This window comes from Hyla sarda, chromosome 5 (assembly GCF_029499605.1).
Source record: "Hyla sarda isolate aHylSar1 chromosome 5, aHylSar1.hap1, whole genome shotgun sequence".
NCBI lineage: Eukaryota > Metazoa > Chordata > Amphibia > Anura > Hylidae > Hyla > Hyla sarda.
Window position 1 is genome coordinate 150,216,186 of NC_079193.1, and position 26,144 is coordinate 150,242,329.

General features: G+C 41.9%; 1 protein-coding gene and 1 long non-coding RNA gene across 6 annotated transcripts in view; one reads left to right on the top strand and one right to left on the bottom strand.

Annotated features, from left to right (window-relative positions):
- Positions 1 to 26,144, top strand: part of SUGCT (succinyl-CoA:glutarate-CoA transferase) — a 1,132,767-nt gene that overhangs the window by 46,370 nt on the left and 1,060,253 nt on the right. For 4 of the 5 annotated variants that reach the window (XR_008844018.1, XM_056520503.1, XM_056520499.1 and 1 more), the window contains exons 2-5: positions 13,368 to 13,419; positions 13,528 to 13,601; positions 20,019 to 20,104; positions 20,855 to 20,905. Coding sequence is in view for 4 of the 5 variants with exons in the window: in XM_056520499.1 (XP_056376474.1) it covers positions 13,368 to 13,419; positions 13,528 to 13,601; positions 20,019 to 20,104; positions 20,855 to 20,905 (263 nt within the window). In the remaining variant the exon portion in view is untranslated. The remainder of the gene's footprint in view (positions 1 to 13,367; positions 13,420 to 13,527; positions 13,602 to 20,018; positions 20,105 to 20,854; positions 20,906 to 26,144) is intronic. The other variant, XM_056520500.1, reaches the window with a different exon arrangement.
- Positions 14,903 to 26,144, bottom strand: part of LOC130273524 (uncharacterized) — an 83,441-nt gene continuing 72,199 nt past the window's right edge. The window contains exon 3 of the long non-coding RNA XR_008844019.1: positions 14,903 to 14,954. This is a non-coding gene — a long non-coding RNA (uncharacterized LOC130273524). The remainder of the gene's footprint in view (positions 14,955 to 26,144) is intronic.

Genomic DNA, 26,144 nt, shown 5'->3' on the forward strand with positions numbered 1-26,144 from the left:
AAATGTCACCGGATAGTTCGCGCTGATACTGATGCTCCCTGAGCCTGCAGGACAGCTTGAATCTCTTTGGAACTTGTTTGGGGCTGTTTATCCACCATCTGGACTATCCTGCGTTTACACCTTTCATCAATTTTTCTCTTCTGTCCACACCCAGGGAGATTAGCTACAGTGCCATGGGTTGCAAACTTATTGATAATGTTGTGCACTGTGGACAAAAGCAAATCTGGATCTCTGGAGATTGCCTTGCAACCTTGAGATTGTTGGTATTTTTTCACAATTTTGGTTCTCAAGTCCTGAGACAGTTCTCTTCTGTCTGTTGTCCATGCTTAGTGTGGCACACACAGACACACAATGCAAAGACTAAGTGAACTTATCTCCTTTTTATCTGCTTTCAGGTGTGATTTTTATATTGCCCACACTTGACACTTGCCCCAGGTGAGTTTAAAAGAACATCACATGCTTGAAACAATCTTATTTTTCCACAATTTTGAAAGGGTGCCAATAATTTTGTCCAGGCCATTTTTGGAGTTTGGTGTGACATTATGTCCAATTTGCTTTTTTTCCTCTCTTTTTTGGTTATGTTCCAATACACACAAAGGGAATACACATGTGTATAGCAAAACGTGTTACTGCAATTCTTTTCTGTGAGAAATACTTCATTTTTTTGAAAAATTTCATTCAGGGGTGCCAACATTTACGGCCATGACTGTATCTCCGTTTAAACCCCTTTCAGTGCAGTTGCCCGATGCATGCCAGCGACATGTTTTCCCTAAGGGCAGCCTTGTGGGATGTGTTTCGTTATTCTGTCTATAGAAATGTTGGTAAACATCCGCAGTGTACCAGTGATGTATTTTCTGAATCCTGCCACAGACTGTACCCCTGAAAATAATACTACTGCATACTGTACCCCTGAATACTGTACATCCTGAATATAAAACTGCCACATGCTGTACCACTGAATATAATACTGCCACACAAAATATTACTACCATACAATGTACCCCCTGAATATAATACAGCCACTTACTATACCCCTACATATATTACTGCCGCACGCTGTGCCCCTGGTATATTACTTCCTCACACTGTGCCCCTTGTATATAACTGCCACACACTATGCTCCTGGTATAGTGCTGCCACATGCTATACCCCTTGTGTAGTGCTGCCACACGCTATGCCTCTAATATATTACTGGCACACGTTGTACTCCAAGTATATTACTGCCACACGGTATTCCCCTGGTATATTGCTGCCTCTTGGTATGCCCCTGATATATTACTGCCACTCGCTATAGCCCTGTTATTACTGCCACATGCTATGTCCCTGGTATATTACTGCCACACACTATGCCCCCAAATTTTGACATGCACTGTGCCCTGTACCGATTTATCGTACCATAAAACAATGAATAATGCCATTGTGCCCTCTCTGTGAATTATGCCACCGTGCCCTCTCAATGAATACCACTGTGCCCCCACAATGAATGATACCACTGTGCCCCCACAATAAATGATACCACTGTGCCCCCTCAATGAACGATGCCACTGTGCCCCCACAATGAATGATACCACTGTGCCCCCATAATGAATGATACCACTGTGCCCCCTCAATGAACGATGCCACTGTGCCCCCTCAATGAATGATGCCACTGTGCCCCCACAATGAATGATGCCACTGTGCCCCCACAATGAATGATGCCACTGTGCCCCTAAAAAGAGTGATGCCACTGTTCCCTCAGAATAAATGCCAGTGCCCCCAGAATAAATTACACTCTGCCCCCAGAATAAATGATGACACTGTGCCCCCAAAATTAATGATGACACTGTGCCCCCACAATGATTTATGCCTCTGTGACACCACATTAACTGTGCCGCTGTGACTCATAAGCTGTGGCCCACTACAAGTCTTATCATACACAGATATAAGGTCATGATGGGAGTTGTAGTTCTGCAACAACTAGAGAGAGTCACAGGTGGGGGGAATGCAATTATTCACAGGCTCACCATCCCAGGTCTTGTGCTGCTTCGCTGCTCTGGTCTCTTCTAGTCAGGCCTGGCCAGAGCAGATGATGTAGGCAGTGCTAATCGTGCAGCCTGCATCACAGGAGAAGCGCCCGGCAGTCGGGCAGGAACACACAGCGCTCCCTTGATGCGGGCCGCGGCTATAGGTGTCTTAAAGACAGCTATACAATTGAATGATTGGAGAGTCGGCGGGCGGGCCGCATGACTGGCGGCCACGGTACGGATCTGCACCGCAGTTCACCAGTTGAGTACCCCTCGTTTATGGGATCTGCCAGGGAGGTATAAGTAAACACAGTATGCAACATGCAGCCACAGACATTTTTAACCCTTTAAGGACATGCAGCGTAAATGTACGGCGCTGCATAGCATCACTTAGCGCACAGGAGCTACATACAAGCGCAGGAGCTACATACGCTTCATTCCCGACGGGTCTCTGCGGCTGTCAAGAGCGGTGCACCTGCCGGTAATGGTAGACATCAGCGATCACGCTGATGTCTGTCATTAACCCCTCAGGTGCCGTGATCAATATAGATCACAGCATCTGCGGCAGTGCGGCCTCACCTGCCTCCGTCCATTTCCCGGGGTCTTCTGCACTGCTCTGCCTTCCAGCAGACCAGAGCAGAAGATTGCCGATAATACTGATCAGTGCTATGCATAGCACTGAACAGTATTAGCAATCTTATGATTGCTATAAATAGTCCCCTATGGGGACTAAAAAAGTGTAAAATAAATGTAAAAAGAAGTTTTTAAAAAAGTGAAAAAAAATGTGAAAAAGCCCCTCCCCAATAAAGTTTTAAATCACCCCTTTTCCCCATATTTAATGCAAAAAAAAAGATAAATAATAAACATATTTGGTATTGTTGCATGCGTAAATGTCCGAACTATAAAAATATAATCTTAATGATCCCCTACAGTGAACGGCGTAAACGTAATAAGTAAAACATTTCTGTTTTTGTCGCATCAATGCAAATTTTTTTTTATAAAAAGCGATCAAAAATTCACATATACGCAATCATTGTACCAAAACAAACTACAGATCATGGTGCAAAAAGTGAGCCCTCACACATCCCTGAATACAGAAAAATAAGAAAGTTAGAGGTGGTCAAAATAGGGCAATTTTAAACATACAGATTTTGTAAAAAAAAAGTTTGAGATTTTTTAAAAGCAGTACAATAATAGAAATGTATGTAATCATGGGATATCATTTTAATCGTATTGACCCAGAGAATAAAGAAAACATGTAATTTTTGCCATAAAGTTTACAGCGCGAAAAGGAACCCCCCCCCCCCCAAAAAAAAATGTTTGATATCATATAGATAATACTATTATATGTATATTTGTAATATACATTGATTAAAAAATGCTGTTGCCCATTCTTCCTTACAAAAGTCTTCCAGTTCTTTGAGATTTCTGGGCTGTCTGTCACGCACTGCTCTTATAAGGTCTATACATAGATTTTCAATTATGTTGAGGTCAGGAAATTGTGAAGGCCATGGCAAAACCTTCAGTTTACGCCTCTTGATGTAATCCCCCGTGGATTTCGAGGTGTGTTTAGGATCATTATCCATTTGTAGTAGCCATCCTCTCTTTAACTTCAGCTTTTTCACAGATGGCATCAAGTTAGCATCCAAAATTTGCTGAAATTTTATTGAATCCATTTTTCCTTCCACTGGTGAGATGTTCCCACTGGCTGCAATACAACCCCAAAGCATGATTGATCCACCCCCATGCTTAACAGTTGGACAGAGGTTCTTTTCATTAAATTCTGTTCCACTTCTTCTCCAAACGTACCTTTGTTCATTCCGGCCAAAAAGTTAAATTTTAACCTCATCGGTCCACAGAACTTGCATCAGGCTTGTCTATATGTTAATTTGCAAAGTTCAAACGCTGATTTTTGTGGTGAGGACGTAGAAGAGGTTTTCTTCTGATGACTCTTCCATGAAGACCATATTTGTACAAGTATCTCTTTATAGTGGAATAGTGTACCACAACTCCAGTGTCTGCCACATCTTTCTGGAGGGTTTGTGCAGTCAAATGTGGGTTTTGAATTGTTTTTCTCACAATCCTGCGAGCTGTTCTGTCTGATATTTTTCAGATCTTGCTTTAACTTCCACTGTTCCTGATGACTGCCATTTCTTAACTACATTCCGAACAGAGGATATTGACATCTGAAAACATTTTTCTATCTTCTTATAGCCTTCTCCAGCTTTGTGAGCGTCAACTATTTTCAGTTTCAGATTTCTAGACAACTGCTTAGAAGAACCCATGGTGCTGATTGTGTGGGCAAGGTCAGATGAGTCTGGACATTTAAAACCTTTGAGATTGACATCACCTGGTCTTCCCAGATTATGAGTGAGAGCAATCCATGACACTGGCAGGTCTCAGCTTTGCAAAGGGGGCAGTGCATGCTATAAATTCTGCAGGACGCCATTTTTTTGTTTTCTGTATTTTGAAAGTGTAAACGATGGAAATAAAATCTAACTTTTGTTAACATATTATCAGAATGTCTAATCTGTAATTTGATGCCTTTTTCCATCTTTCCTTGGCTTCTTTATGCACATTAATACAAATTTTTACCTGGGGTGCCCAAACTTTTGATCCCCACTGTAATTGTTGCTCTACATGAAGATGGCCTAAGCTCAGCGTCCTATCCAGAAGTTGTCTGGAAATAGACATATCAGTGTTGCCAGCATTACTACAGAGGTTGAAGGGGGTGGGGGTGGGGGAGGTCAACCTGTTATTGCTCCATACCCTTCTCATTGCAGAATAATGGTCTGCGTGGCTGTTGTCCAAGAAGGAAGCCTCTTCTAAGGATGATGCACAAGAAAGCCTGCAAACGTTTTGCTGAAGGCAAGCAGACTAAGGACATGGATTACCAGAACCATGTCCTGTGTTCCAATGAAACCAAAATAAACGTATTCAGTGCAGATGACGTCAAGCTTTTGTGGTCGCAACCAGATGAGGAGTAAAAAAAAAAAAAGTCTTTCCAACAGTCAATCATTGTGGTGGGCGTGTCATGGTCTGTGGCTGCATAAATACTGCTGGCACTGTGGAGCTACAGTTCATTGAGCGAACCATGAATTTCAACATGTACTGTAACATACTGAAGCAGAGCATGATCCCCTCCTTACAGAGACTGGGCTGCAGGACAGCATTCCAACATGATAATGACCCCAAACACCTCCAAAATGATTGCTGCCCTGCCAAAGAAACTGAGGGTAAAGGTTATAGACTGATTAAGCATGTCTCCAGACTTTAACCCTATTGAGCATCTGTGAGACATTCTCAAAGGAAGGTGAGGGAGCGCAAGATCGCAAAAATCTACCGGCCCTGTGATCATGGAGGACTCCCGTGGCAACTTGTGAAGTTCTGGTGAACTCCACGCCCAAGAGACTTAATGCAGTGCTAGAAAATAATGGTGGCCACACAAAATATTGACGCTTTGGGCTAGGGATGTCTCGATACAGATATTAGTATCGGGGCCGATACCAGGTATTTGCATCGTCCACATCACTGCCGCTGCCCCATTCTGTCATCCGTATTATGGCATCTTATGGAGGAGCACACATCACTCAACTGCACCCAGCGTAACGTTACGGAGGAAGCAGAGTGAAGTGTATGTCTAATGCTCCTTCATAAGACGCCATGATGTGGACAGCAGAATGGGGAAGCGGCAGTGATGAGCACGGGGCTGCGGAGCGACACCGGACAGGCGCAAGTGAGAATCTACAAGGGGGCATACTACTGTCTACAAGGGGGGGCTACTATCTACAAGGGGCATCTTGCTGTCTACAAGGGGACGTCCTGCTGTCTACAAGGGGGAGGTCCTGCTGTCCACAAGGGGGGGTCTTGTTGTCCACAAGGGGGGATCTTGCTGTCTACAAGGGGGGGTCCTGCTGTCTACAGGGGGGGGTCTTGTTGTCTACAAGGGGGGTTCTGCTGTCTACAAAGGGGGGGGGTCCTGTTGTCTACAAGGGGGGTTCTGCTGTCTACAAAGGGGTCCTGTTGTCTACAAGGGGGGCTCTGCTGTCTACAAAGGGGGGGTGGGGTCCTGCTTTCTACAAGGGCGGGTCCTGCTGTCTACAAGGGGGGGGGGGGTCCTGCTGGCTAAAAGGCGGAAAGGCTGTTCCTGCTGGCAACAAGAGGAGGGGGGGTTCTTTTTGTCTACAGGGGGGGGGCTTTTTGTCTACAAGAGGGGTTCTTCTGTCTACAAAGGGGTTGGTCCTGTTGTCCACAAGGGGCTTCTGCTGTCTACAAAGTGGGGTCCTGCTCTCTACAAAGAGGGGGGGGGGGTCCTGCTGTCTACAAGGGCGGTCCTGCTGTCTACAAGGGGGGTCCCCTGATGTCTACAAGTTGGGGGGCTGCAGTCTACAGGGGCCTGCTACCAATGCCTGCAGGGGGGGCTGCGGTCTACAGGGAGCTGCTGTCTACAGGGGTACAGGGAAGGGGGGCTGCTAATGTCTGCAACTATCTATACTACCTACAAGGGTATACTACCTACTATTAAAGGCAATATTATAGTAGAATCACCTGCTCTAACCTCAATTTATAGGTAGATAGTGTAGGTTACTCGGTTTCTACTGTTGCTCACCATGTGATCATCAGCACAGTCGCTCGGGAGACATTGGTCTCACCACCAATGCAAATTCCCTGTTCTGTCCAATGGAGAAGAGAGAAATCTTGGCTCATACTACAGCAGCCACCTCCATTGCACACAACAAGGAACCCACATATCAGCACGGTAAGCAATGCCAGAAACCGGGTCACCCTGGTGTCAGATTCCCTTTAAAGGGGTACTCCGGTGGAAAACATTTTTTTTTTTTTTAAATCAACTGGTGCCAGAAAGTTAAACAGATTTGTAAATGACTTCTTTTTAATCCTTCCAGTATTTATTAGCCGCTGAATACTACAGAGGAAATTATTTTCTTTTTGGATTTCTTTTCTGTCTGTCCACAGTGCTTTCTGCTGACACCTCTCTCCATTTTAGGAACTGTCCAGAGAAGCATATGTTTGCTATGGGGATTTTCTCCTGCTCTGGACAGTTCCTGACATGGACAGAGGTGTCAGCAGAGAGTACTGTGGTCAGACAGAAAAGAAATTTAAAAAGAAAGGAATTTGCTTTGTAGTATACAGCCACTAATAAGTACTGGAAGGATTAAGATTTTTTTAATAGAAATAATTTACAAATCTGTTTAACTTTCTGGCACCTGTTGATTTAAAAAAAAAAAAAGTTTTTTCCACTGGAGTATCCCTTTAAAATAAAAGTACTCGTAATTGGTATCGGCGAGCACTAGAATTAAAGTATCGGTACTTGTACTCGGTCTTTAAAAAATGGTATCTGGACATCCCTACTTTGGGCCCAATTTGAACAATGTTGTTGCCAAGGTTTGGACATTAATGGATGTGTTCAGTTATTTTGAGGGGGCACAACATTAAGCACTACAGGTTTTACACTAACAACTTTGCATTGAGTATGTAAAAAAACTAACTTTAATACTGTAGTTATGACTTACACATGCCTTGCACATGATTTAGCTAAAATCTGCTGGTCTTGGACCATCTGGATACCCCAATTCCAAACTTTCTGCTCTGGAAAGCTTCCAGGCTAAGCGAAGTCCAAAGACTTTACTTCCCATTAAGCCTTGCGCTCTCCCACTTCCTTGCGGCAAGCCTTAGACAAGATCTCATAGGCTCTGCATTGTTTCTAGACATAAGCTGTGCTTAGCCAATTGTGGCAGAGCATGCTCACATCATCACATTGTGAAAGAGGAGGGCACCCTATTTTTCCCGAACGTGCAATCTCTACTTTAAATTGAAGCAGAGTGTCATTTCTTCAGTGTTTTCTCATGGAAAGATATAATAAAATATTTGAAAAAATTTGATGAGGTGTACTTACTTATCTAAGTCTACCAGACTATGAAGCGAGTGCACAAGTTGAGCTAATGGCGAACATCAGTGGTCACGCTGGTGCCCACCATTAACCCTTCAAATGCTGTGCTCAATACATAGTATATGCATATTGTAAAATTGTCAGGCCCTGAGAACACCTGGGCCCAATGTGCCATACTGCTGCTCAACGAATTGCAACTTGTTTGAGCACCTTATCCCGCAGTTCCCTATATGAAGCTTCTACTAGGTTTATACAAAGGGAGGTGGGCTGGGAATGCGAGTCTATCACCAAGGACTGACACAGCGACATACAGATGAATAGAGTGGAGTTGGCTGTTAGAGCACCCCCTGTTTTCTTTAAGATGGGCCATTATGGATTCCTGTAATATGAGAGACTTGGCTCAGCTCGCGTTCAGAGCTATTTTTATTAAAGAAGATGGCTTCTTGGGACAATGTCACCAATCTATTTATCATCTCTGGAGTTGCGGTTACAAAAGTAACCTCTATTACTATCAGAGATTGGATTCTATTGGCCATGAGAAATACAGGCATAGATAGACATTTTTCAAGCAAACTCTTTAAGAGGTGCAGCTACCTCAAAAGTAACAGCGAGAGGAATTCCTATTGGTTCTATACATAAATGGGCTTGATGGAAATAACTTTTGTTAAACACTATTGGCGTCCACCTGATTTCATAAGAGCTACTATCAGGTTTGTACTGTGTTATCTGACAGCTGAGTGGCTGTCTTCTGTTGAACAAAACACAGTTTGCAGGAATAAGTTACCTGTAAAGTGCAATTGTTCTGGGAAATGGGCAAGGCACACAGCAACAGCACACCTCCAAACCCAAGATAATTTTCTGAGATAAAGCATGATAGGTACTCATTGTCCTTTTATATATTTTCAGCATCAGCCAGGACTCAAAAGCATTCAAACCTTAAAGGGGTACACCCCTTAACCCTTTAAGGACTTGCACCGTAAATGTACGGCACTGCATAGTGTCACTTAGCTCACAGCACATGCGCTCGTTTCATTCCCAGCGGGTTCCTGGCGGCTGTCAGCAGCCGCGAACCCACCAGTAATGGTGGACATCAGCGATCGCACTGATGTCTGCCATTAACCAATCAGATGCCGTGATCAATACAGATCACGGCAACTACGGCAGTGCGGCACTTATAATGGCTGATCTGATCACCCGCGGCACTGCCGCGGGGATCAGATCAGCCAAGATGATGGCCGAAGTTCGTTCGTCTCCTGGGGTCTTCTGCACTGATTTGCCTTTCAGCAGACCATGCAGAGCACTGAACAGTATTAGCAATCTAATGATTGCTATAAATAGTCCCCTATGGGGACTAAAAAAGTGTAAAATAGATGTAAAAAAAAATTTGAAAAAGCCCCCCAATAAAGTTTAAAATCACCCCTTTTCCCTATATTAATACAAAAAAGCGTAAACAACTATAAATAATAAACATATTTGGTATCGCCGCATGCGTAAATGTCCGAACTATAAATATATAATGTTAATGATCCCGTACGGTAAACATAAAAAAAAAAAAAATAATAATTCTGCTTTTTTTGTCACATCAAACTGCAAAACAATTTATAGATAATAATTGCAATAATAGAAATGTATGTAACCATGGGTATCATTTTAATCGTATTGACCCAGAGAATAAAGAAAACATGTAAGTTTTACCGCAAAGTGTACAGCGCGAAAACGAAACCTTCTAAATTTGCTAAATTATGATTTTTGTTTAAATTTCCTTAAACAAAAAATAATTTTTGGGTTTACCATACATATTAGGGTAAAATGAGTGATGTCATTACAAAGTACATCTGGTCACGCAAAAAACAAGCCCTCATATGGGTCTAAGAATAAAAATTTAAGAATTTTAGAAGGTGAGGAGGAAAAAAATGAAAACGCAAAAATAAAATTGTCTGAATCCTTAAGGTCAAAATGGGCTGTGTCCTTAAAGGGGTACTCCGCCCCTAGACATCTTATCCCCTATCCAAAGGATAGGGGATAAGATCATAGGTATGCCTCAACTATTAGAGACATAATGAGAAAAAAAAGTGTCTCCTCTGTCCTCCATTCGTTACCTGTATTAATGGCACCTTTTTGAACTTATCAGTATAAAAGACACCTGTCCACAACCTCAAACAGTCACACTCCAAACTCCACTATGGCCAAGACCAAAGAGCTGTTGAAGGACACCAGAAACAAAATTGTAGACCTGCACCAGGCTGGGAAGACTGAATCTGTAGTAGGCAAGCAGCTTGATGTGAAGAAATCAACTGTGGGAGCAATTATGAGAATATGGAAGACTTACAAGACCACTGATAATCTCCCTCGATCTGGTGCTCCACGCAAGATCTCACGCTGTGGTGTTAAAATTATCACAAAAATGGTGAGCAAAAATCCCAGAACCACATGGGAGACATAGTGCATGACCTGCAGAGAGCTGGGACCAAAGTAACATAGGCTACCATCAGTAACACACTACACCGCCAGGGACTCAAATCATGCAGTGCTAGACGTGTCCCCCTGCTTAAGCCAGTACATGTCCTGGCCTGTCTGAAGTTTGCTAGAGAGCATTTGGATAAACCAGAAGAGGATTGGGAGAATGTCATATGGTCAGATGAAACCAAAGTAGAACTTTTTGGTAAATATTCAACTCGTCGTGTTTGGAGGAGAAAGAATGCTGAGTTGCAACCAAAGAACACATACCTACTGTGAAGCATTGAGTGGAAACATCATGCTTTGGGGCTGTTTTTCTGCTAAAGGACCAGGGCGACTGATCCGTGTAAAGGAAAGAATGAATGGGGGCCATGTATTGTGAGATTTTGGGTGAAAACCTCCTTCCATCAGCAAGGGCATTAAAATGAAACATGGCTTGCTCTTTCAGCATGACAGTGATCCCAAACACACCACCTTGGCAAATAAGGAGTGGCTTCGTAAGAAGCATTTCAAGGTCCTGGAGTGGCCTAGCCAGTCTCCAGATCTCAACCCCATAGAAAATCTTTGGAGGGGGTTGAAAGTCTGTGTTGCCCAGTGACAGCCCCAAAACATCACTGCTCTAGAGGAGATCTGCATGGAGGAATGGGCCAAAATACCAGCAACGGTGTGTGAAAACCTTGTGAAGACTTACAGAAAATGTTTGACCTCTGTCATTGCCAACAAAGGGTATATAACAAAAAATATTAGGGGAGATTTATCAAAACCTGTGCAGAGGAATAGTTGTCCAGTTGCCCATAGCAACCAATCAGATCGCTTCTTTCATTTTTCACAGGCCTTCATGAAAATGAAAGAAGTGAGCTGATTGGTTGCTATGGGCAACTGGGCAAGTTTTCCTCTGCACAGGTTTTGATAAATCTCCCCCATTGAGATTAAATTTTGTTGACCAAATACTTATTTTCCACCATAATTTGCTTATACACTCCTTAAAAATCAGACAATGGGATTTTCTGGATTTTTTTTCATTATGTCTCTCATAGTTGAGGTATACCTATGATGAAAATTACAGGCCTCTCTCATCTTTTTAAGTGGGAGAACTTGCACAATTGGTGGCTGACTAAACACTTTTTTGCCCCACTGTATGGAGGGCAGCTTTGTGTGTGGGTCAACTTGCTCTGTTCCCGGAGCCCCATACATGAGATCGCAGGGGGCCTATTGGTCGGACCTTCCTCGATCTAAAGCTTATCCCTTATCCTACGGATAGGGGATAAGTGTTTCTACGTGATATTTCTCCTTTTGACCCTTTTATTATCTAATGTGAAATGACACAGTTGTCAGTTCATTCAACTTCAGCATATCAAATAAATGAATCCTTTTATTTATTCAGGAAAGTTGATTTCTTATTAAAGGGTATTTTAACAAATAACAATGTTTGAGTGCAGCTGCCTACACACACGTATAGCTGAGGTTACTGTAAAAAGCTTTTTTACCCAAAAGAGAAAAAAATAACCATAAACAGTCCTCCAGGTTATATGTGTAGCTGGAATACCACTGTTTGCAACTGGTTAATAACTAATATTTATTGTACCATAAAATATTACCATAAACAATTATAATAGAACTGGTGATCTTGATAAACTGTGAGACCACAGGGCCCTTGTGGGCGATACAATAAATTATTTGATATATAAATTCACACAATTATATAATATAACACCAATATTTAAATAAAATCATGCAAATTCTAAAATATAAAAATGTTGTAGTTCTATAGCAATTTTGTTCATATGTAATTAAACATCATACTGATCCCGCAATCATGGAGTATTCACAGTAGTTTATAACAGCCCCTGTGTTCATTCAGCAAGTTAATAAAATACATCCAATTGTAGTTAGAAAGTCAATAGTAGAATCATCACTTAGTGGATAGTACCAAAAGATGGTATTGCACACTTCCATATGTAACAAAGTATCCTCTGTGAGATATTGTATCCAGTAAAAACTTTTGGCTTTGGTGCAATGCACCACTTACCCTCTTACCGTTTAATTTCTTGAATGCACAGGAAGTCCTATAGTGTCTTACTGTAATGTAGCTTCCAGCGCTTTGTTAAAGGGAACAGGTCATATCACTTGCTTGGGCTTACCCCACTTGTCCATTGCTGCTACAGAGAGCAGCAGTGTTCACCTTTTTTCCATCAGTACTACGGGATGGCACCCATTCGTTGTTGCTGGGTGTCTGGCTTATTTTCTTGAACAAATGTCAAATGCACTTTGCAGGTCATAAATTCCTGCAAACTATGTTTTGCTTGTGGTCAGTCTTTAGTCTAGTTTATGCGCTATGGTCAGTCTGTAGCCTAGAGTTTACCCTGTGTTTAGTGCACCGTCAAGTGTATACACTGTGGTCAGTCCACAGTCTAGTGTAAATGCTGTCAGACAGTCTACAGTATATTGTAAATGTACTGGCAGTCTATCCACAGTACATTGTAAATACTGTTGGTAAGGCCACAGTTTAGTGTATATCCTCCGATAAGTCCACAGTCTATTGTAAAGCTGCTGGTCAGTCCGCAGTCTAGTATATGCCTTGCCGTCAGTCCACAGTCTAGTGTTTTCCCTGTTGTCAGTCCACAGTCTAGCGTATGCCTTGCTGTAAGTCCACAGTCTAGCGTATGCCATGCTGTAAGTCCACAGTCTAGCGTATGCCATGCTGTAAGTCTACACTCTAGTGTACACCCTGTACTGTGGAATGTTCACCTTGCAATTAGTACATGGTCTAGTGCAGACACTTCAGTCAGTCACACCACCATATTGTTTTTTTTTTTTTTGTTTTTTTTTTTTTCCATATATAATATTATGTTGATTTTTATTTGGCAACCAAATTTATAGATTGGCTTCTGAATAATTTTACGGTCTAAGTTAGGAATGAAATGAAGGTAAAGGAAGTTATGTATTCAACCTAAACTAATACTGCTAGATAACATTTGATTTTCTTATTAAAACAACAGATTCTGACACTATAAAGCCTCTGGATGGAGTAAAAATCTTGGACCTAACAAGGTGTGTTGGGACAAATAAAGTAAAAATGCAAAATCATTTAGTGATATCTCATGAGAAATTACCTGAGCATATCTAACTATTTTTCTGTATACACTTTATATTTTGTAGAGTTTTGGCTGGACCTTTCGCCACAATGATTCTTGGAGATCTAGGAGCTGAAGTCATAAAAGTAGAAAAACCTGGTAATATATATATATAAAACTCAATGAGGGAGATTGATCAAAACCTGTGTAAAGGAACAGTGGTGCAGTTGCCCATAGCAACCAATCAATGAACTTCTTTAATTTTTCAACGGCCCCTTTGAACTTATAAGAAGCTATCTGATTAGTTGCTATAGACAACTGGTCAACTTTTCCATTACACAAGTTTTGATGGATCTCCCTTAGTGTGTGTCAGAATGTATATGTATGTATGTTCCAGCATCACTTCCCAATGGCTGGAGATATTTCCATGAAACTTGGCAGACGTTACTTATGTGAGGAACTAAAAATATAAAATTGGAATTTAACCAACCCTAGCTTACCCCCATTTGCTGGGGCTTTTGCATAAAGTCTCACGCAAGTCTAAGGGACTTCCGGTACCTTACTTCACAAACTCTGTTCTGCATCTTTTGGTGAGTGCGTCGTTCCACCTTGCAAGTTATGCCCCTCCAGCAAGTCTCATCCCTTCTATTTTTGTCTCTTTTTGGGTATGGTCCCAAGTACTGCTTATGCAGCATATTTCACACTGCGCAAAATCATCTGCAGCAGCAGGAAATATGCTGCATATTCTCAGATGATCATTCACACAGGGCTAGCCGGCAGCAGCCCTGCATTTGAGAATACGCAGCGCATTTCCCGCTGCGGCAAACTACTTTGCCCAGCGTGAAATACGCTGCGTAAGCAGAAAGTGGGACCGTACCCTTTAACGTGTTTTGGCTCAAGGACGAAAGAACCATTTTCGCCCGATACACCCACAACAGAGTCATTCAACCACAATCTCTTACAGCTCAGCCCTACTTTACTCCACAAGCTCCACATCTTTGGATGAATGTGTCGTTCCAGCTTGGAAGCCATGTTCCTCCCACAAGCCACATCCTCTTCTTTTTTTTCTGCATTCAATCTCTTCATCACAGTTCAGCTTCATCTGAAGAAGGCCAAATGAGGTCAGGATATGAGGATGGAATATGTAATGCTATGTAATATAGTGCTTTATATTAGGTAACTGTCCCCTTAACCAGTATTCAAAGGTTCACTGTTATATGGCAACTTACCACTATATTGCACAGTTTTAGCACATAGGAATACACAATGCAATTCAATATTAATGACATAGTAAAAACAGTGCAGATATCCTTCAGATATCCTTATAGCAACTGTTTTTATGCAGTAACACCCTGTTGTGGGACTTCCAGTACCTTACCTCATAAATTGTGTTCTGTATCTCCTGGTGAGTGTGTCGATCCACCTTGCAAGCCACGCCCCTCCTGAAAGTCATACTCCTCCTTCAAACCACATCGTTTCTATTTTCGGCCCTTTTTGTTTTTTGTTTTGGCTCTAAAACGAAAGCACCATTTTCGCATGATACACTCACAACACAGGTCCTTTAAACACAATCTCTTAATTACAGCTTAGCCCTTACTCCACAGGTTCTGCATCTTTAACCCCTTCCCGCAGAATGGCTTATATAAATGGCAGATTGTGCAGGTACTTCATGCATCCCGCCGTTTATATAAGGCATTCAGTTAACCCGGCGATGCGTAGCATCGCACGGGTTAACAGGCACATGTCCCACTGTTACCAGCGGAAGACAACTTCTGCAAGCCTTCCCCGGATCATCTATGGATGGTCTTGGTCAGCAAACACTGTGATTGATCCCTTTGGACCAATCACAGTTTCTCAACTGAATGGGGGTGAAAGTTCAGATTACACGCTCTGCCCAGCCCTAGAAGTTGGGCAGAGCGGGGGGTAGAGGACCCCTAGAGCTGTAGGGGGGGACCGCGGCACATACCGGGGACCAGCGGCAGGGAAGTGGAGGAGGAGGAGGCGGCGGCATCAGAGGCAGCAGTGAAGATCGCTGTAAAGTGATCTTCATTGCTGTTTCTAGGAGTTTCAATACTGCAACTCCCAGCATGCCTGGACTGTCTGGGCATGCTGGGAGTTGTAGTTTTGCAACATCTGGAGGGCCACAGTTTGGAGACCACTGTGCAGTGGTCTCCAATCTGTGCTCTTCCAAATGTTGCAAAACTACAACTCTCAGCATGCCCAAAAAGTCCAGGCATGCTGGGAATTGTAGTTCTGTATCATCTGGCCCTTCAGATGTTGCCGAACTACAACTCCCAGCAGGCCTAGGCAGTCTGGGCATGCTTGGAGTTGAAGTTTTGCAACATCTGGAGGGCTACAGTTTGGACACCACTACACAGTGGTCTCCAAACTGTTCTCCTCCATTTGTTGCAAAACTACAACTCCCAGCATGCCCTTCAGCTGTCTGGGCATGCTGGGAGTCGTAGTTTTGCAACAACTGGAGGCACAATGGTTGGGAAACATTGTCTGTTTCCCAACTCAGTGTTTCCCAACCCATGCGCCTCCAGCTGTTGCAAAACTATAACTCTCAGCATGCACTGACAGACCATGCATGCTGGGAGTTGTAGTTTTGCAATCGCTGGAGGCACACGGTTTGGGATGCACTGAGTTATGTAACAAACTCTGTGTTTTGCAACCAGTGTGGTTCCAGCTGTTGCATAACTACAACCCCCAGCATGCACGGACAGCCAAAGTGCATGCTGGAAGTTGTAGTAGTATGCCTCCAGCTGTTGCATAACTACAAGTCCCAGCTTGCCCTTCTGTCACTGCATGCTGAGAATTGTAGTTTTACAACAGCTGGAGGTTTGCCCAGGGTACAGGGTACATTCACATAGGTGGGGGTTTACAGCGAGTTTCTCACTGCAAGTTTTCAGATGCAGCAAATTTTCAGCTGCAGCTCAAACTCCCAGCGGGAAACTCGCTGTGATCCCCCACCCATGTGAATGTACCCTAAAAACACTACACTTCACTAACACACCTGTGTTATCTCTGGTTTGGCTGGTGTTTCAGGGATTTTGGATGGGACATTGATTTACAGGGTAGCTAACTATCAGTTGCACTTGAGACTGTTCCTTCCTTCTTGAGGAGAGCTAGTTTGTAAATCTTTGACAAAGTTGTTTGTTCTAATTCCATGCTAACATGGCTGATATTTAACCCAATATGTGGTTTTGGCTAGGGAAGTTTATACTTTAAGCTGCATTTAGCCCCTTTAAGCTGCATTTAGCCCAATTTTCACCTTAAGGACTCAAAACGATCTTTGTTTATTCACTTTAGTTTTTTTCTCCTCATCTTCTAAAAATCATAACACATTCAATTTTCCACCTACAGACCCATATAAGGGCTTGTTTTTTGCATCACCAATTGTACTTTTTAATGACATTACCTATTTTATAATCTAATCTGCGATGAAACAAAAAAAATTATTATTTGTGGCGTGAAATGAAAAGAAAAACGCCATTTGCTAATTTTTAGGGCATCCGTTTCTATGCAGTGCACTTTTCGGTAAAAATGACACATTTTCTTTATTCTGTAGGTCCATGCGGTTACAGGGATACACAATTTATGTAGGTTTTATTTATTTTACTACTTTAAAAAAATTATAACTACATGCACCAAAATTACTATGTTTTACTCCTGACCCCTATAACTTTTTATTTTTCCACGTATGGGGCTTTATGAGGGCTTATTTTTTTGCTCCGTGGTCTGTAATTTCTATTGGTACCATTTTTGTTTTGATTGGACTTTTTTGATCACTTTTTATTAATGTTTTTATGGTATGGGAAGTGACCAAAAATTCACAATTTTAGACTTTGGTATGTTTTTTACGTTTACACCATTGACCGTGCGGTTTAGCTTAACTTATATTTTAATAGTTACCACTTTTTACTTTTTATTTTAGCCCCCTTAGGCTATACCATACAATCTTTTGATTGCATACACTGTTCAATGCTATGCCATAGTATAGCATCGATCAGTGTTATCGGCGCTCTGCTGCTCCAGCCTGCTGCACAGGCATGGAGCAGTAGAACGCCGATCGGACTAGGGGTAGGCAGGTGATGACCCTCCCGTTGTCCAGTAAGCTGATCGGGACATTGTGATTCTCTCGTGATAGTCCTGATCAGCTCCGCTGAGCTGCCGAGATAGTTTAACTTTCAGTTTATACGCCACGATCAACTTTGATCATGGTGTCTAAAGGGTTAATGCCGGGCATCGGCCCGATTGGCGGTGCCCGTAATTAGCCGGGATCCTGGCTTAGCAACCAGGACCCACCGGGTTTAACCCATCCTCCGCTCGTGAGAACGTTTTTAAACCCTGTTAGTGGGATCAGGGCATACAGGTACGCCCTGAGTCCTTAAGGACTCGAGAATGGGGGCATACCCATACGCCCTGCGTCCTTAACTGCTTAATGAATGACAAAAACAAAGCTTAAAGAGGTACTCCTGTGGAAAACTGTGTTTTTTCGTTTTTGTTAAAAAGTTAAACAGATTTGTAAATTACTTCTATTAAAAAATCTTAATCCTTCCAGTACTTATTAGCTGCTGAATACTACAGAGGAAATTATATTCTTTTTGGATTTCTTTTCTGTCTGTCCACAGGTCTCTCTGCTGACACCTCTCTCCATTTTAGGAACTGTCCAGAGCTGCATATGTTCGCTATGGGGATTTTCTCAGAGGTGTCAGCAGGGGACAGAGGTGTCAGCAGAGAGCACTGTGGATAGACAGAAAAGAAATTCAAAAAGAAAATAATTTCCTCTGTAGTATACAGCGGCTAATAAGTACTGGAAGGATTAAGATTTTTTAATAGAAGTAATTTACAAATCTGTTTAACTTTCTGGCACCAGTTGATAAAAAAAAAATAATAGAAGTTTTCCACCGGAGTACCCCTTTAAAGTGTACCCCTACTGATTTATTCCATTTCATGAGAAATTACTGTTTTCCTAAATTTATTTTAATTTTGAATTTGGTGCTGACATAGCCTTACGAGCTCCTTGCTTACTACTACCTCATATAACTCACCATTAGGAGATGGAGCTTCCTGAATTCCATTACAGTGAGTCTCACACCGGAGACAGGTAGCTCTGCCTCCTAATGCAGTTATATGTGGAAGAGGATGGGGAGAACGGATGTTCTGAAAAGCTATTCTGGCAACAAATTTAAAATAAAAGTAATTTTGAAAAATGACTTTTGTGCACAGTGCTGAACAATGCAGGTACACTTTTACATGTTAATGTTTGTTGAAAGATTGTTTTACTGTTGACAAAGATGCATGGTTTGTTAGCATGATATTATTTATTGAACCTGCAGGCAAAACATGTTACACACTGAAAACATTCTATTAGTTTATAAAAACTGGCATTAAAGGGAATCTGTAAGATCTATTATGTGTTTGGAGCTGCAGACACTGTTAGAAATCTGCATCTCAAAAACATTTCAAGAATCTGCCCGTTTCTCACTACTGAAACTGCTAAAACTCTCATTATTACTTTGATTCACTCCCGCCTCGACTACTGTAACTCTTTACTAATAGGCCTTCCTTTCTCCAAACTCTCTCCTCTCCAGTCCATCCTTAATGCCGCAGCCAGACTCATCTTACTCTCCAGCCGCTACACCAACGCCTCCTCCCTGTGCCAGTCACTACACTGGTTACCAATTCAGTCCAGAATACAGTACAAAATCCTCAGTCTCACACACAAAGCTCTCCACAATGCTGCACCTCCCTACATCTCCTCTCTCATCTCTGTCTACCATCCTACACGTTCTCTCTGATCTGCTAATGATCTCACACTAACATCTTCTATAATCCGAACTTCTCACTCCCGTCTCCAAGACTTCACTTGTGCTGCACCGGTTCTCTGGAATGCTATCCCTCAATCCCTCAGACTCAACAACAACATCCATAGTTTCAAACGTGGCCTAAAAACACATCTCTTCAGACAGGCCTATAACATTCTCTAATTGGCCTCAACATTTCCTCAATATATCCCCACACCTCTTGTTTGAATAGTTATTGTGTAATTTTATGTCTGATACTTGTCTTTGTGTGTACCCCATAATTGTAAGCGCTGCGGAATCTGTAGGCGCTATATAAATAAATAAAATAAAATAAATCTGTTAGGATATAAAAGCAAACTACCTTTCCTTAGGCTGATGGTGGTTGCCAATCTTATAAAATGACTTTGATGGATATACAGGTCTATGTCAATCAAGGAGGGCCTGGAAGGTAAATGCAAACAAGGAGGCCTGTTAGGCTATGGCACTTGAGCAGCTCGGCCCCACCTACTTGACACTTAGCTAAGATATAAGCAGGTGATTTTATAAGTATGACAACCACTATCAGCTCCAGGAAAGGTACAGTTTTCTTATATACCCTAACAGCTATTTAACAGTGTCTACATTCAAAGGTTTTCATAACCTTTAATTCAAAGTAAGAGTCATTGTATTTGTCATCATGCAGCGGTTTTGTACCAGGTTTTTCAGAAAAGTACATTTTTGGAGATTCATTTGTCTGTTAATATGAGAATGTGATCTGTTTTTGCAGGGACTGGAGATGATACAAGGACCTGGGGACCTCCCTTTGTGGGAAATGAAAGTGCTTACTTTCTTAGTGTGAATAGAAATAAAAAGGTATTTATGGAATTACCAATTTTAAATACTCTATTATGGCATACAGTGTTAAGTGTGTGGTCCATCAGTTAGCTTTAGCAAAGGGTAGCTCTGAATAACTTATTTATTTTGTTGAAAGACCTGACTCAATGATGTCAGTAAGCGCGAATCCCAAAGGTTTATTTTTATGAAGACAATCCCAGTTCTTTATAGCATATGGATGCTACATCGGTTGGTCCACACCTCAGGCCCATCTCTATGCATTAGAATATAGAGTCATAGAAATGTCTATCTAACACTTTCCATATCAAATTGAGCCTTTTGTCAGGGACAGGACCAGAAGCGATCAGCTGATGGCCATAATGGCACTATCTGAAAAATGCCGTCTCTCTTGCGACAGCCAATTTAATTTCGCCTGTGGTGGGACTACAAGGTAAATGAACACTTGTGTCAGGATCACCAAGCTATAGCTTATGCTTGTTCTCCCAGTGAGATATTTTATGATCAGCTTACTTTATTAAGACCCCTAAAACAAAAAGGTATGCCCAAAAAGTGAGCCCCTTTAATGACTGGCATCATGATAAGGTAAACAGTATCTGGAGCAGCTATTTGTACTGCTCCATTATCACCCTGTTTAAATGTGTTATTAGAGAAGGGAATTAGCATTTTCTGTAAATAAAACCGATTTATTGGGAGAAGATAAAAAATATTTTGAATATTTAATTAATTTCAAATTCATTATTAATGTTTTATACTGTTTTATTTTGTCAGAGTATAGCTATCAACATGAAGGATCCCAAAGGAACCAAAATTATCAAGCAGGTATATTGGGCAATTATAGTATTTCCTTGATATTGTGTGTTTGGCTATTTTCTTAACCCCTTAAAGACTCAGGGTTTCCGTTTTTGCACTTTAGTTTTTTCCTCCTTACATTTTAAAAATCATTACCCTTTCAATTTTGCTCCTAAAATTCCATATTATGGCTTATGTTTTGGGCCACCAATTCTACTTTGCAGTGACATTAGTCATTTTACCAAAACATCCACGACGAAATGGAAAAAAATTTAATTGTGTGACAAGATTTAAGAAAAAAGTTTCTACGCAGTGCATTTTTCAGTAAAAATGACACCTCTTTTTATTCTGTAGGTCCATACAGTTAAAATTATACCCTACTTATATAGGTTTGATTTTGTCTTACTTCCGGAAAAAATCATAACTACATGCACGAAAATGAATACGTTTAAAATTGTCCTCTTTTGACACCTATAGTTTATTTATTTTTCCGCGTACAGGGCAGTATGAGGGCTCATTTTTTTGTGCTGTGTTTAGCGGTACCCTATTTGTATTGATCGGACTTATTGATTGCTTTTTATTGATGATATAAAAAGTCACCAAAAATACGCTATTTTGGACTTTGGAATTTTTTGCGCGTACGCCATTGACCATGCGGTTTAACAATATATTTTTGTAGTTCGGACATTTCCGCACAGTTTTTTTTTTTTATGGGAAAAGGGGTTAAATGATCTTTATTAACTTTTTTTCACACTTTTTTTTTGCAATGTTATAGCCCACTCTAGGGGCTATAACACTGCACACACTGATCTTCTACACAGATCACTGCCATGCATTAACATGGCAATGATCAGTGTTATCAGCGGTCGATTGCTCAAGCCTGGATTTCAGGCTTGGAGCAATCAATCACCGACCGGAGGCAGGTAAGGGGACCTCCGCTCGCGTTCTAGATGATCGGGACATAGCAATTTCACCACGATGGTCCCGATCAGCCCGACTGAGCTGCCGGGAGTGTATTTTTGTTACTTTAGATTCGCCGATCAACTTTGAACACCGCGTCTAAAGGGTTAATAGGGCGCGACACAACGATCGGTGCCGCGCGCTATTAGCCCAGGGTCCCAGCTTTCGTTAGCCGCCTGGACCAACCTGTGTGATACGCATTATAGAGCGGGACCGGGTGCAGGGCATACAGATACGCCCTGCGTCCTTAAGAGGTTAATAAATAAACATGAGACCATAACAGCTTAAAGGACAACTGTAGTGCAATACTTTTATATATTTCTGGGCCCGGGCTGCAAAAATAAACAAAATAAACTTTAACATACCTTCCTACGTTCCTTCATTGGTCCGGTACTGGCCTCACGGTCCAGCAGTGCTACCCTCATTCAACTTCCTGGGGACGGAGACGTCACAGAGCCGTCGGCGTATCACCGGCTGCAGCGATGTCCTACCCTGGCCGATGATAGGCTGAGAGCACTGTCATTTAAGAAGCCGGCCAGAGCTCCTTACATGACAGTGCGCTCAGCTAATCACCGTCTGGGGCGGGACATCACTGCGGCCGGTGATACTCCAACGGCTCTGTGACGTCTCCGTCCCCAGGAAGTTGAATGAGGTTAGCACCGCTGGACCGTGATGCCGGTACCGGACCATGAGGCCGGTACCGGACCGACGGGGAACGTAGGAAGGTATGTTAAATGGGCACTGTCACCAACTTTATTTTTTGATATGTTGTAGTACTTATGTGGGGAACGGGCTAGCAAAAAAAAAAAAAGTAGGATGGTAGAAGCTACCCTTTAAAGTTTATTTTGTTTATTTTTGCAGCCCGGGCACAGCAATATATAAAAGTCTTGCACTACAGTTGTCCTTTAATACACATCAGGAGTTTGTTCTTGTACCCTGTCTTTGAAAATAGAAAGCCTGTTCTGATCTAGTCCTGACCTATTATTTTTAAATAATAGGGGGACAATTATCAAAACCTGTCCAGAGGAAAAGTTGCCGAGTTGCCCATAGAAAGCAATCAGATTGCTTCTTTTGTTTTTCAGAGGCCTTTTAAAATAATGTCTGGCATATGCTGTTTGCTAATAAAAATAAATAAAATAAAAAAGCGTTTGGATGACATTTATTAACCCCTTAAGGACCCGGGCTTTTTCCGTTTTTTCATTTTCAATTTTTCCTCCTTAACTTTAAAAAATCATAACTCTTAAAAATTTTCATATATAGCACAAAAATTTTCATATATATAATGGCTTAATTTTAGCGTCACTAATTCTACTTTGTAATGACATTAGTCATTTTACCCCAAAATCTACGGTGAAACGGGAAAAAAAATCAATGTGTGACAAAATTGATGAAAAAACACTATTTTGTACGTTTTGGGGGCTTCTGTTTTTACGCAGTACATTTTTTGTCAAAAATGATACCTTATCTTTATTCTGTAGGTCCATACGGTTAAAATGATACCCTACTTGTATAGGTTTGAATTTGTATCACTTCCGAAAAAAATCATGAATACATGCAGGAAAATGTATACGTTTAAAATGGTAATCTTTTGACCCCTATAACTTTTTTATTTTTCTGTGTTCAGGGCGCTATGAGGGCTAATTTTTTGCACCGTCATCTGAAGTTTTTAGCGATACCATTTTTGTTCTGATCAGACTTTTTGATCACTTTTTATTCAAAAAAGCGCTATTTTGGACTTTGGAATTTTTTTGCGCGTTCGCCATTGAACGAGCGGTTTAAAAAGCGGTATATTTTTATAATTTGGACATTTCCGTACGCGGCGATACCACATATGTTTATTTTTATTATTATTTACATAATGTTTTTTTTATTTTTGGAAATGCCGGGTAATTCAAACTTTTATTAGGGGAAGGGATAATTGAAAGGGTTAATGATTTTTTTACACTTTTCTTATGCAATATTATAGCTCCTATAGGGGGCTATAACATTGCATGTACTGATCTTTTACACTGATTGATCCATCTCCATAGGAATGGATCAATCAGTGTTTTCGGCGATTGAATGCTCAAGCCTGGATCTCAGGCTTGAAGCATTAATTCGGCGATCGGACAGCACAGGAGAAGGTAAGAAGACCTCCTCCTGTGCTACAGCTGTTCGGGATGCCGCGATTATACCGCGGCGATCCCGAACAGCTCCCTGAGCTAACCGGCACATTTTACTTTCGTTTTTAGCCGCGCGGCTCAGCTTTGAGCGCGCGGCTAAAGGGTTAATAGCGCGCGGCACAGCGATCAGTGCCGCGCGCTATTAGAGGCTGGTCCCGGCTTCACTATGACGCCGGGCCCGCCGCGATATGATGCGGGGTCACCGTGTGACCCCACGTTATATCGCAGGACCGGGACTCATGACGTACGCATACGTTATGGGTCCTTAAGAGGTTAAAGGGGTACTCCGGTGGAAAACTTTTTTTTTTTTTTTTTTTTTAAATCAACTGGTGCCAGAAAGTTAAATAGTTTTTTAAATTACGTCTATTAAAAAATCTTAATCTTTCCAGTACTACCTAGCTGCTGAATACTACAGAGGAAATTATTTTCTTTTTGGAACACAGTGACATCACGAGCACAGTGCTCTCTGCTGACATCTCTGTCCATTTTGTTTGCTATGGGCATTTTCTCCTACTCTGGACAGTTCTTAAAATGGACATAGATGTCAGCAGAGAGCGCTGTGCTTGTGATGTCAGCAGAGAGCTCTGTGTTACAAAAAGAAAATAATTTCCTCTGTAGTATTCAGCAGCTAATAAGTACTGGAAGGATTAAGATTTTTAATAGAAGTAATTTACACATCTGTTTAACTTTCTTGCACCAGTTGATTTAAAAAAATGGTTTGCCACTGGAGTACCCCTTTTAAGCAGACTTATAGGTGTAACAAATTGATATTGAGCCAACTCTTATACCCTTCAGTAAACCATTCACTACACAGGTACACAGCCCATTTTGGCCTTAAGGACACAGGAAATTATATTTTTGCGTTTTTCTTTTTTTTCCTCCTCGCATTCTAAAATCCATAACTCTTTTATATTTCCATCCACAGACCCATATGAGGGTGTATTTTTTGTGTGACCAATTGTACTTTGTAATGACATCTTTTTATTTTACCATAAAATGTATAGCAAAACAGAAAAAAATATTATTTGTGTGGGGAAATTGAAATGAAAACAGCAATTTTGCACATTTTGGGGGGTTTCGCTTTTAATTTGTACACTTTACGGTAAAATTGCCATGTTTTCTTTATTCTGTGGGTCAATACAATTAAAATGATACCCATCATTACATATTTTTCTATGACTGTACTGCTTTAAAAAAACAACAACAAAAAACAACTAATTCTAATTTTTTCGTATACGGGGATGAATGAGGGCTCATTTTTTTGCGCCGTGATCTGTATTTTTTGCGCCGTGATGGTACTTAACACACTAGGACGCAGGGGCGGATCCAGAGTCTAGTCTCAGGAGAGGCATTATCAGAGTATCGTGCAGTGGTCAACATGCCCCCTCCCATAGACTTGCATTGAGGGGGCGTGGCTGTAACGTCACAACTCCCACAGCCCGCACCCAGAGTTCGGAACAAAATGTTCCTAATGCTGGGGCAGGGGAGTACCCCTTTAAGTACACAGCATAGTTCTCCCACACTAGGTAGGCAGCATAGTTCCCCCCCACACTAGGTAGGCAGCATAGTTCCCCCACACTAGGTAGGCAGCATAGTTCGACCACACTAGGTAGGCAGCAGAGTTCCCCCCCTCCCTTATTAGGTTGTCCGCATAGTTCCTCCCACATTAGGTTGGCAGCATAGTTCTCCCCCACATTAGGTTGTCAACATAGTTCCCCACACATTAGGTTGTCAGCATAGTTCCCCCCACATTAGGTTGGCAGTATAGTTCCCCCCACATTCGGTTGACAGCATATTTCCCCCCACATTCGGTTTGCAGCATAGTTCCCCCACATTAGGTTGGCAGTATAGTTCCCCCTCCCACACTAGGTAGGCAGCATAGTTCTACCACACTAGGTAGGCAGCATAGTTCGATCACAGTAGGTAGGCAGCATAGTTCCCCCCACATTAGGTTGTCAGCATAGTTCCTCCCACATTAGGTTGTCAGCATAGTTCCTCCCACATTAGGATGGCAGCATAGTTCCCCCCACATTAGGTTGGCAGCATAGTTCCCCCCACATTAGGTTGGCAGCATAGTTCCCCCCACATTAGGTTGGCAGCATAGTTCCCCCCACATTAGGTTGGCAGCATAGTTCCCCCCACATTAG